At 45.8% G+C, this 12108-nt stretch overlaps 1 protein-coding gene across 1 annotated transcript in view; it reads left to right on the top strand.

Annotated features, from left to right (window-relative positions):
- The first annotated feature begins 867 nt into the window (after positions 1 to 867).
- The window catches only part of LOC104934388 (tripartite motif-containing protein 35), a 37060-nt gene continuing 25819 nt past the window's right edge, over positions 868 to 12108 (top strand). Inside the window, exons 1-2 of the mRNA XM_019255309.2 lie at positions 868 to 1170; positions 1647 to 1698. Of these exons, the coding sequence (XP_019110854.2) occupies positions 868 to 1170; positions 1647 to 1698 (355 nt within the window). The remainder of the gene's footprint in view (positions 1171 to 1646; positions 1699 to 12108) is intronic.

Genomic DNA, 12108 nt, shown 5'->3' with positions numbered 1-12108 from the left:
TAAAAAGTGAACGTCCTTCTGTTCTCACGTCAAATTATTTAATGTGTGCCAGATGTTTTTAATTAAAAACAAAAGAAAATGTTTGATGCATGCAGGTGCACTTCATTAGCGAAATAAATAATTAGTTAAAGAGATCGATGTGTTAAACAGACTGATGACAGTCACAGAGACTACGTCCAGGTTTTAGACAGTCTGCGGGGACGTCACAGAGACTACGTCCAGGTTTTAGACAGTCTGCGGGGATGTCACGGAGACTACGTCCAGGTTTTAGACAGTCTGCGGGGACGTCTCGGAGACTACGTCCAGGTTTTAGACAGTCTCAGAACAGATTGTGTTTTTGTGTTTCATCTGTTCACCTTCACACGGACATTTGGTCTTGCAGATATTTAAAGGTAGCTGACGTCGCCGGGAGCTCGTTCCAGGTGTTCTGTTCCTTCTTTCCATTTTTAAAATCTCTTACCTGTGTGTTTAAAATCTGGCTCAGCTTCAGATGCAGCTCGACTCCCTCCACCCTGTTTGAGATGAAGGAGGTGTTATTCACCTTGAGCAAACAGATGAAGAAACTCTGTTATCTCCATCTGTTTGCTCTCCTGTAGTTACTGATATAGTCATTGTGTCAACCTGACCCACATATGTTCTTCCATATAGAGAAAAGTCCATCCATCCATCTCAGGTCATGGTGGCAGCAGGTTTACCAGGACGTTCTTCACCCCAGCAGAGCGAGGTCTTCCCAGGCTAGATGAGCTATGTAGCCCCACCAGTAAGTTCTCTGTCCTGGGGTGTCCTGCCAGTTGGATCACCTCCAAAGTAAGGCGCCCAGGTGGATCCTGATCAAATGTTGAACCACCTCAGCTGGCTCCTTTCAACATGAAGAAGCAGCAGCTCTGTTCCAAGCTCCCTCTGAAGATCCAGGTTCCACACCTGATCTCTGAACCCGGGCCACCATCTTGTTTTTTCGGTCTCTACCCAAAGCTCAGGACCAGAGGTGAGGAATGGAACGTAGATGGACTTCGAGAGCTTTGCCTTCAGGAAACTACAACGTCCATCTCGTGCTGCATTTTACCGTCACTCGTGAACAAGACTCCGAGATACCTGAAGGGGAAGCAGGGCACTCCAAACGGAGCTCCAGCAGAGAACCATGACCCGGTCCATTGTGTGCTGAAGCTCATGGTCTGATGAACCTAACAAAACCACATCATCTGCAAAGAACAGAGGTTCACGAACTGAACATCCTCGTCACCCCGGCTGTACCTTGAGATCCTGTCAATGGATACATCGTTATGATTATGGGAATAAGAGGACATCACAAATGCATCTCATACTATAATATATATCATTATATATGATATCTATATATTAATATATATATATATATATACATTATATATATTATATATATATGTATAGTTCATATACTCAAAGGTCTCCAAAACAAACAGATCAAGAACAAGAAATACTGTTTCCACACTGACTGTGTCACTACATTTTAAATCCGGCATCTTTATTAAAGTCACAGTGCAGATTAATCGTAGCTCCATCACTTCTGCTGGTATCTCCCTGACCTTCAAACGTGTAGCTCCATCACTTCTGCTGGTATCTCCCTGACCTTCAAACGTGTTTTGCCTCTTCCTGTTTTCATGCTGCAGATGTTGGAGGGAAGCCATGACGAGGTGGGAGGTTCAAATAAGGCAGCTGGAGGTGAACGAAGTACATCGTTAGAACTGGAGATTTAAATATGTCCGACTGAAACCAACTTCGTTAGAGGACAAATGATAATTACAGAATAAGTGGAAACTGGTTTCCACCTGAATTCAACCTGGACGTAGTCTCCGTGACGTCCCCGCAGACTGTCTTAAACCTGGACGTTGTCTCTGTGACGTCCCCGCAGACTGTCTTAAACCTGGACGTAGTCTCCGTGACGTCCCCGCAGACTGTCTTAAACCTGGACGTGGTCTCTGTAAACAGTGTGTTTCAGTGAATCTTGTCAGCAGGGATGTGGACAGGTGATTCATGTGGAACTTGAACGTCAGCTTCTAACAGCCTGACTGAAGTGAGGCAGCTGCTCAGGTCCCGGTCGGCTTCATGTTGAGGGGGCAGCACCGTCAGGTGAGTTAGACATAAAAAAGAAAATCATAGAAAGGTTTATGATTCAGGGGAATTGGAAAAATGTACATTTATTTTTTATGAGGATTGAAATTGTGCCCAGGAGAGCGGAACAGGACGAGAAACTGTGGATGCAAGAGAAAGAAAGTGGAATGAATCCTGTCAGTGTCCCAGACATCCTCCAATAAATCACAAAATGTTCAGTAGTGTCATGATTTCATGTCCAGAGGAGAGAAAAGGAGAATAATATATAAACTGTAAAAGACCTCTGAGGAATCCACTCATGATCTGTGCGCACAAAGAGTCATCAGACACATGCGTGATGATGCTGATGAAGTCTTCAGTCGGACATTGATCTGATGTCATTCCACATTAAAGTTTGATTTAAACTGTAAAATATCTGCATCTGTTAGATTTAGTCAGGATCTCCAGTCAAGATTTACTGAGAAGGAAAGAGAAACATCACCGTCATCCGGATGCTGTAAAACAAATAAAATCAAAAGAATAAAATCTAATACAAAGCCTGATGAGCTCCGGTTCCTTTTCCAGTATCACCAGTATCACCAGTATCCAGTCCGACACCTCCCGTATCTCTCGTCAGAGCCAAAACAAGCCGAGCTGGGGCAGGAAATGAAGGCATAGATCACAGAGCTGGTGGGGAGAGCACGGCGCGGCAGCATCGCAGACATCTCATTTGGGTTAACAGAAACTGCAGCATGGTTCAGTAGCACCGCTAATGACTGGACTGATAGTGCTGAGTTTGATGGATGGGACCAAACCTGCACTGATTGGATCGGTATGCAACAATAGTCTGGATTCAGCCGGTGGGCTGAGCAGGGCTCGGATCCAGAGTTAACTCATCGTCTCTGCGACACGAAAACAGAGTGAGTGGAAAAGCTCCGACAGAGGCAGCGTTAGTTTGAAGAAGTCTGTACTCTGTGTGCTGGTGCTTCTGGACCTTCTGGACCTTCTGGACCTTCTGGACCAGTACCATACTGGAAGTATTAATGAAAATCTTAGTTTGGCATGTTTGTGCTTCAGACTGAGTGAATCCGTCCAATCGTTAAGTTATTGAGTTATTGTGAACCTCATGGTGGCGCTAGAGAAAGTCAGAGGAACATGGACCAGCGTCCAGCATCAGTTTAACCCTTGAACCACAGTCGAAGTCTGCAGTCACTCGAAGAGTCGATCAAACAACAGCTCAAACACGCTGACAATCACAAGTCGTTTTATTAAAGAGTCTCGTGGACCTGCTCAGTCCTCCATGCAGACTCTGTGGTGAACTTGTGGACCTGCTCGGTCCTCCATGCAGACTCTGTGCTGAACTTGTGGACCTGCTCGGTCCTCCATCGACTTCAGGTGATGCAACGAGCGACAAAGTCTACGTGCAGAGGTCAGAGCGAGGTGGACTTTGATGACCCAAGTCAACATGGCGACGTCTAAGTTACATACGTGACTTGTGACGTGTAACGTAGGCCGACTTATTTTAACCCAGTCCCTGATTTTTGTCGTTTAACGTTAACTCGTTACAGGACGACGCACACAGCGTGGTGTTGATGATTTCTCTTCTTTCTGCTGCATAACTTGATTGATCGATAAAGCACGGAGCTGTTTTTGGTAAAGATGATCTCTCAGGTCGGTTTATTACAGAGGTGTCACACCACGCTGAGGTCATGTCGTGTTTTTGTCTCGTCATTTCCTGTTTTATTTTGAAAAGTTGTTTCAGGTCACTTGCTCTTCATGTGTCACCTGTGTGATTGTCTGCCTTCCCTCCATGTGTTATAATAGTCTGTGTGTTGGTCTCGTACCGTGGATCTTTGCCCTGCTCCGCTGCCTTTCTCTTAGTAGCTTAGTTTTAGTGTTCAGTTTGATAGTTTAGAGACTTTGTGTTTCAGATTAAATCCTTCTGTGCGTTTCCTCCAGGTAGTTCAAAGTGTTTCTTGGCGCCTTTGGTTTGTCAGAGTTTTGATCTGTTCGGACAGATGACCTGGGTTCTTGGATGAGGACAGGTTAGTGTGTTTCGGTGGTGTAGTCAGGTTCACAGTGTTTTTCCTCCTTTCAGAGCGACTTTCCTTTCACAGCCATCAGGAGTTTTTTATTTCCACTGTGTTCGGAGGATTCCTCTTGCTGCCGTTCCTGAATAAAGTTCACTTTAATTACATCTGCTCTGCGTCGGAGTCCTGCCCTGAGGCTCACCAAACAACATTTCTGTTTTCACCATAGCAGCTTTGCATCATTATGGTAACCTAGTAACATTCCTGTGAATGTTGTCCTCTTATATGAAGTAGAAATATGAATTATTATGAAATGAAAGTACTCGATGCTTCGTGACGTTTCTCTGCTGGCGTCTTCTTACAGACCTGAGATTCAGACATAATGCAGCCGCAGTTTCTCTCTGTGTATAATGCTGTTTGTGCCACTACAGGACAACTGAGGAAGACAGCACTGTGTGCGTGTGTGTGTGTGTGTGAGTGTGTGTGTGTGTGTGTGTGTGTGTGTGTGTGTGTGTGTGTGTGTGATGAGCTGGCACACCCCTCTCGAGTGCAGCAACTGTTGCTATGCTACCAGAGCAGTCAGAAGCTGGTGCACTGTGGGCACCAGAAATCAAACATGTTCAGACTTCCTGAGCTCACGGGCCGGACGTAGAACCTGTCCCTGCATTTCTGTTGGACGATGAAACAGTCCAGAGGACGGACGAATGGACTTTGGTTAACCCTTGTCGTCACGTTAAAATCATTCCCAGTAAATCAAACCCGTTAATCTTTGTATTGTAGCAGTTTACGTTGTCATCAACAACCAGAACCAGAAATATACATCATCATGTTCATCACTTTATTTCAGCGTGTATCCACCCGGCTCCTCTGTACCACAGCGGCCATTCGAGTCAATGCTTCAACCAGAACCGCCATGGTCTGTTTCAGAAGCAGCATGCCTCCATACGTGGACTTTCTTTACACTCTGTCACGTGTTGGTATGGACAATGGTCCGTTTGGACGGGGAGCGACGCACAAGCACTCCACAATTAAACGTCAGTCGAGGGACTGTCCCGGCTCTCAGCGCCCAGACAGAGGCTGGTTTCTGTTTTCAGCGTCTGCAGGGAGGACCGACCGGGTCCACGTGACTTTTCAACATATGAATTGGTGGATTTTGGTCTTTTCTTTCTATTTTCTATTCTTTGTTATCACGTAAAACCAAACGGCTGCTCGAGGGAGCGTCGCTGCTGGTTACGACTGTTTCTGTCTGATTATTCTGAGCCGTTCTGAAGAGACTCGAGTTATATTTAGTCTTTCAGCTCTGAATGTTGGAACGCTGTAAATATGTTTACTGTCATTCAAAACGCAGCCTGCGCTCTCAGCCGCGTGTTTCCTTCACATCCGTATTGTCGGACATACGTATGTCGTCTGTCTTCCATGACGTGTGATATTCCTGCTGTTCATGAACTCCTTTGATTTCTTCCTTCCTGTCATGTTCATCATCTCCTCGTCCTCACGTCTTCAGCAGCATCTCTTCTTCTCTGAATGAACGTGCTTTTATTCTCAGCATGTTTTGCTGAATGTGCATAATGTTTCCATAGAGGGCATTGCTCTCCTCCTTCTCCTCCATGTCTTCTTCAACTGTCCATGTTTGTCCTGGAGGAAGTATTCAGATCAAATAATATATATTTATACTATACTAATACTAATAACCTCTAATTAGTAGGTCGGGCCTCACTGGTTTTATGAAGTTTATAAAATCTGTGTCCCGCCCTCGAAGCAAACGTTCACCGAGCCAGTCTGTGACGTCACAGCCACAACGCTTCATATCCCGTCCACTGACAGAAGAATGGACGTCCCCGCAGACTGTCCAAAACCTGGACGTACTCTCTGTGACGTCCCCGCAGACTGTCCAAAACCTGGACGTAGTCTCTGAGACGTCACCACAGACTGTCTAAAACCTGGACGTAGTCTCCGTGACGTCCCCGCAGACTGTCTAAAACCTGGACGTAGTCTCCGTGACGTCCCCGCAGACTGTCTAAAACATGGCTGTGTCCAGCGTGCTTCATCCTCTGTGTTGTATCAAAATGTCTAAATGTGTAAAATGATGTATGGAGGTGTTCTTCAGTTTAATACCGTCAATATTAACAGATCTGAGAAACATCTTTAAAAATAAAAGTCAGGTAGAAATTTAACGGAACAGGAAAATCCCCTCAGTCATGTAACATTAATAAAACTGTAATGCAGCTGTTCTTTAATAATGCAGATGATCCTTCAGTATCTTCCTCTGCAGGTAACCTTCATCATCTCTTCTGTCACAGCTGGATGTTCTTCCAGCCTGCCTTCCCTTCGATGCATCCCCTGGTGTCAGATCAGCAATGTGGGTCAGAGGAAAAGAGGACAGAAGCCTGGAGACAGGCACATTAGCACAGTGAATTGGGTTAACCCAGAACATTCATCATGATACGCCGGACTTAACCTCATCCTCCTTCACACTAAACGTCCTCAGGTGGAGATCAAAATACGAAAAACCTCCATCGAGGTTCTCTCCTCCCAGCTTTACTTTAACGTTACCGCAATGTTACGTTAATGTTGGTTATCCGTCTTAGATTGTACCAAAGATGAACACAGTTAAAAAACATTTCCTGCTGTTAGAAACGGAAACCTGGTCAGCCACAGTCAGTGCTCAATACACAACCATTAATCTAACCAATAACTAACATTCAGACAACCTTATCATACTTAACTGTTACCTAGTGTTTCTGTAGCGTTGACAGAACGTTCCAAAACAAACATATCATCAGTTTGAGGTGAACTAAAGCTCCCTGCGCTGTCCCTTTAAGAAATATGACACCTGAACAATTCATTACGTGTCCGTAACAACATGAGGTGAAACATGTCACATGACCACAGACTGTCAGATCAATAATAATTATAATCATATATATAGATGTTTTACTGGTTCATACAAAGATGCAGGTGGAGGTGAAGTCCAGGTGGAGTCCAGGTGGAGTCCAGGTGGACCGGGTCCAATCAGCCTCGCTCGTCCCATTAAAATCTGCAGATGGAGTCCAAGTGGGTCAGGAAGTGAGTCCAGTGTGGCTCCTCTTCAGAGACGCAGATCCCTAAATATGTCAGAAAGTTTTTCTTTCACAGGAAAGTGAAATCTGTCAGAATGTCAGAAGTTATTTTAGTTTGTTACACTAAACACATTAGAATATATTAAATATGGATTCACAGTCAGACTCATATTCCATCTTTAGTTTTAACTTGCTTAATTATACTGTCACATATAATCAGTATAATGTGGGTATAATCTCTGGAAGCTAGACGCCAACGCCAAGCAGCAACCTCTAACGTCCACCTGAGGCTGGCTCCAGAAGTGAGTCAGTCTCCATAAGTCCCCATGTCCAAATGTCCAACAGCAGAAATAAACATGTTTACAGCCTGGGACAAAAAACAGTTTTGGTCTCTGTAGCTAATTTCCCCGTTCATGACAACTGTACTGAGTCACGGAGACTATGTCCAGGTTTTAGACAGTCTGCGGGGACGTCTCAGAGACTACGTCCAGGTTTTAGACAGTCTGCGGGGACGTCACGGAGACTATGTCCAGGTTTTAGACAGTCTGCGGGGACGTCACAGAGACTACGTCCAGGTTTTAGACAGTCTGCGGGGACGTCACAGAGACTACGTCCAGGTTTTAGACAGTCTGCGGGGACGTCACAGAGAGTCAGTTCAGTTCAGGTTCTGTCGTGTAGTTCTCGTGTTTAGTTTCTGTCGTGTAGTTCTGGTCCGGTCCGCGCTGACATGAAGTCTTCCAGACTCCGGTTAAAACGTTCTTGCTCCTCTGAGACTCTTTGAGTTCTTTTCATATTTCACGGCCTCTTTGCTTCCCATTAACGTCGTGTTTGGCGGACGCATCAGGAAGACAGCGACATGTCCGCTGACGTTTTAATGCACCCATTTGTTGTCACGTCTAGTGTTTGTGAGTGACATCCCGAGAGTGACCTTGTTAGCCTGACAGTGTAGGATGAGGACAATCTACCACGAGCCAACTCGCCTCCTCTCCATCACCACACAGTCCTTCAGGTCAGGCTGCTATAATTGGCCCATTGATTGGTGACAAGCGTGATGCAAACCGGCGCCGTGTGGACAAACAGTGAAGTGACAGGCGCTCGGGATGATGCATACCTACATCAACCTCCGGGTGGAACAGCACCGACGGGCTGACGGGTATGAGCCAGGGACACGATGTGAAGAGGCGGAGGCGAGGCGGAGGAAGACAGTGATGAAGATGACAAATGAAAAAGTGTCGAGCTCAGAAAGAATACAACATGTTTGGGATATAAATGGAGAAACAACAGTGTAAAAAATGTTTATTTCATTAACATCAGTCTGAATAAACGTGTCAGGTTGATTTATACATTAAGACCTCTTCCACTATAATAAATCTACACTTTGTCTTTTTTATGGAGGTCAGAGTCTTTAGAAGTGCTGAACATCATCTGAAAGATTCATTTAAGATGCAGCTCAGCTCAGTGTCATAAATCTGTAATAAACTTTGTGTTTTATGCCGATTTTTGAAAGTTTTAGTGTTCAAAGTGTTTAAAGTGTTCAAGGTTCATTATGATAGATGTATATGATGATCATTCCATCATCTGTTACGTGTCATCGTGGTTTTTGTGTTGATAACAGAAGAACAGCACAGAAAGAGTCATGCTGGGATTTCTCTCAGAGTTGTTTTTCAGTGGATTGGATGTTGTCTCATCGTAGTCTTGTTGTCTCCGTCCACAGCAGTGCACTTGTTTAGCTTCATGCTGGGGACATGCCAACCGCCGTCCACTGTAGATAAATACACTGACTCTGGATCAGTACAAACGCACGGAAATAACCAGAAATTATCTTTAAAAAACCAGCGTACAGGATGTGTTGGCATCTAGTAATGTAGCTGCATTGCTGCCCCCTCGCCTCACTGTGGTGACAGCGAAACAGACAGACCTCAATGATCCTCAGGTGACCTCAACGACTCACAGGTGACCTCAACGACCCACAGGTGACCTCAACGACCGGCAGGTGACCTCAACGATCCTCAGGTGACCTCAATGATCCTCAGGTGACCTCAACGATCCTCAGGTGACCTCAACGAGCTTCAGGTGACCTCAACGATCCTCAGGTGACCTCAACAACTCACAGGTGACCTCAACGATCCTCAGGTGAACTCAACGAACCTCAGGTGACCTCATCGACCCTCAGGTGACCTCAACGACCCTCAGGTGACCTCAACGAGCTTCAGGTGACCTCAACAAGCTTCAGGTGACCTCAACGATCCTCAGGTGACCTCAACGAGCTTCAGGTGACCTCAACAAGCTTCAGGTGACCCCAACGACCCTCAGGTGACCTCAACGATCCTCAGGTGACCTCAACGACCCTCAGGTGACCTCAACGACCCGCAGGTGACCTCAACAACTCACAGGTGACCTCGACGATCCTCAGGTGACCTCAATGATCCTCAGGTGACCTCGACGATCCTCAGGTGACCTCAACGACCCTCAGGTTAGACCTGAAGACACCTTGGATGAGTGGAGAAACTTCTTCAAGGAATCAAGTGAGTCGAGTTGACTACGATAACCTTCAACCTTCAGTTTTTCTTTCTGTGTTTGTTCTTTTACGTAATACTTCACGGTTTGTTGCCGTGGCATCAGAGAGCTGCAATGAATCTTGTGTTGTTCTTGATCTAGGCTGCAGGAACACAGTAACGTCAGAGCTGCTGTCTCTGCTGACGCTTTCTTCTTTTCGCCGTCATCTCGGGGATTCGTTAACCGACTCCTCACATCCCAGGATTCAAAGTTGGTGGCAAACAGAGGAAGCACAAACTGCACCCCCCTCTTCATAACACGAGTTATGTGACACGGCGAGGGCCGCTGAGATTCAGCCGAGCGATGCAAAGAGGACATATTTTTAGACTGGCTCTTTGAATTTCAAATGCTGCATCCATCTGGTGGCTGGTTGATGATCATCAGCCTCGTGAGGATGGGCCTTTGAGCTTGGACGTGTCATAGTTTTCTAAAAGCTTGTCACCACAGCACAGCTGATGTAGCTTTGATAGAAGTGTAGATGTGTGCAAATCAGTATCTCCTCTTTTTCCTCAGTGACAAATTAATGAAGTGAATCTCTGACAGCTGAATATATAGTCACCTACGGCTGATGGAGTGTAAAGTTCAATGAACGCAGTTACAGCAGTCTTCCACGATCTTAGAAGCATTTAACAGCAATTTATTACCCTTAAAGGGCGAGGTGAAGCATGATGAATCATTCTGAGTATCACATTGGACCTGAAGTGAAATCTTTCTGTCTTGAAGGAGGTGCTAACGGCATGAAAAGCTGATCTGATGAGCCTCAAAACAATGGAAGCAAAACATCTCGATCGATGTCGGTCAGGAGAACATCCAATGATAGAGGAGCACTGCAGCATCCCAAAAGGTTTCAGGACTTACTTTGTGTTTGGACACGTTTGTTTTTGCTGGTGGTCTCAGAGACAGTCCCAGATGGGTCCCAGAGAAAAGTTCAGGTAACAAGCTGTGGGCTTGAGGTGTTTAACCAGACAACCAAAGCGACTAACTTTTCATCCTTGAAGTTTTCTCTGTACTTTTAGAAAACTAAACCACACCTTTGTGTCGAACGTGTCAATGATGCCCCGTCAAATACTGATCAGCTTGATCAGCGCTTCAAGCTGAGACACTGCAGGACAGGAGCACAGCGTTTGGATGTCCTGAAGAGGTTCATCCGGGTTCGAGCACAGCTTCAGACCAATAGGGAATAATGTTACACTATGAGGGGATTTACAGGGGACTACATCTGACTCAGCCCGGGGATGCCAGGAGCCAAACCTGGAAAGAAAACCATCACGGTAGGCTGCTGTTAGACTGGACACTGCTGGGTTCAGAGGTTCTGTTCGGTCCGGTCTGGCTGTTGAGCCCGGTTCTCTTGCCTGCTAACAGCAGATTCAGTTTTGCAGTTGGATGCTGGAAATTATGGAAGAAGAAGAAGGCTGTTATCATAAAATATGAATATGATGAATTTATGTTTCCATATTTGAGCTTTCAAACTAAGTTGTTGAGACTTGAACTCTGATTGTTTGTCTCAGAAACTCCAGTGTCACATTTCTTGACATCGTTATCTAACCCACAGTGACACATTCACCAGATGTGGGTTTTTCCTCCACCACTGAGTCAGCTCAGCTGGTCCTGCCTCCCCCGACGTCGTGACTCGGTGACATCACGTTGGTTCAGATGTTTCTGCTGACTCACACACCTGCTGTCCTCTGCGAGCATCGTGGACCGACCACAGCTCGTCAAGACGCTCGCCTGGTTCTGCAGCATGAAGCTCGTCACAGGTCCAGAAGGAGTAACCGAGGTGAGTCATAGAGGAGTTCTGTGGGTGAAATGTTTAACGTCTCCTAACGCTGAAAACATTTCAGCTTCCTACACCTGCACATCACATAAACATTCACTACAAATAATCATTCATGTAGTTTACCAGTGAAACATTCAGATGTTTGGTGACATGTTTTCAGTGTTTTCAGTGTTTTCAGTGTTTTCAGTGTTTTCAGTGTTTTCAAGTGTTCTTCATGTCAGTGCTGCTAAAGTAGCTAACCACTAATTAGCTGCTGTTCAACAGAACCGGGCTCAGCAGCCCAACCGGACCGGGTTGGAGCACAGCCTCTGAGACCAAGGGAATAACACTGCTGGTTCAGAGGTTCTGTCGCTGTGTTCGCTGTTAGACTGGACACTGCTGGTTCAGAGGTTCTGTCGCCGTGTTCACTGTTAGACTGGACACTGCTGGTTCAGAGGTTCTGTCGCTGTGTTCACTGTTAGACTGGACACTGCCGGTTCAGAGGTTCTGTCGCCGTGTTCGCTGTTAGACTGGACACTGCTGGTTCAGAGGTTCTGTCGCCGTGTTCACTGTTAGACTGGACACTGCTGGTTCAGAGGTTCTGTTGCCGTGTTCACTGTTAGACAGGAAACTGCCAGAT

This window comes from Larimichthys crocea, chromosome VI (assembly GCF_000972845.2).
Source record: "Larimichthys crocea isolate SSNF chromosome VI, L_crocea_2.0, whole genome shotgun sequence".
Classification (NCBI taxonomy): domain Eukaryota; kingdom Metazoa; phylum Chordata; class Actinopteri; family Sciaenidae; genus Larimichthys; species Larimichthys crocea.
This window is presented reverse-complemented; position numbering and strand designations above follow the sequence as displayed.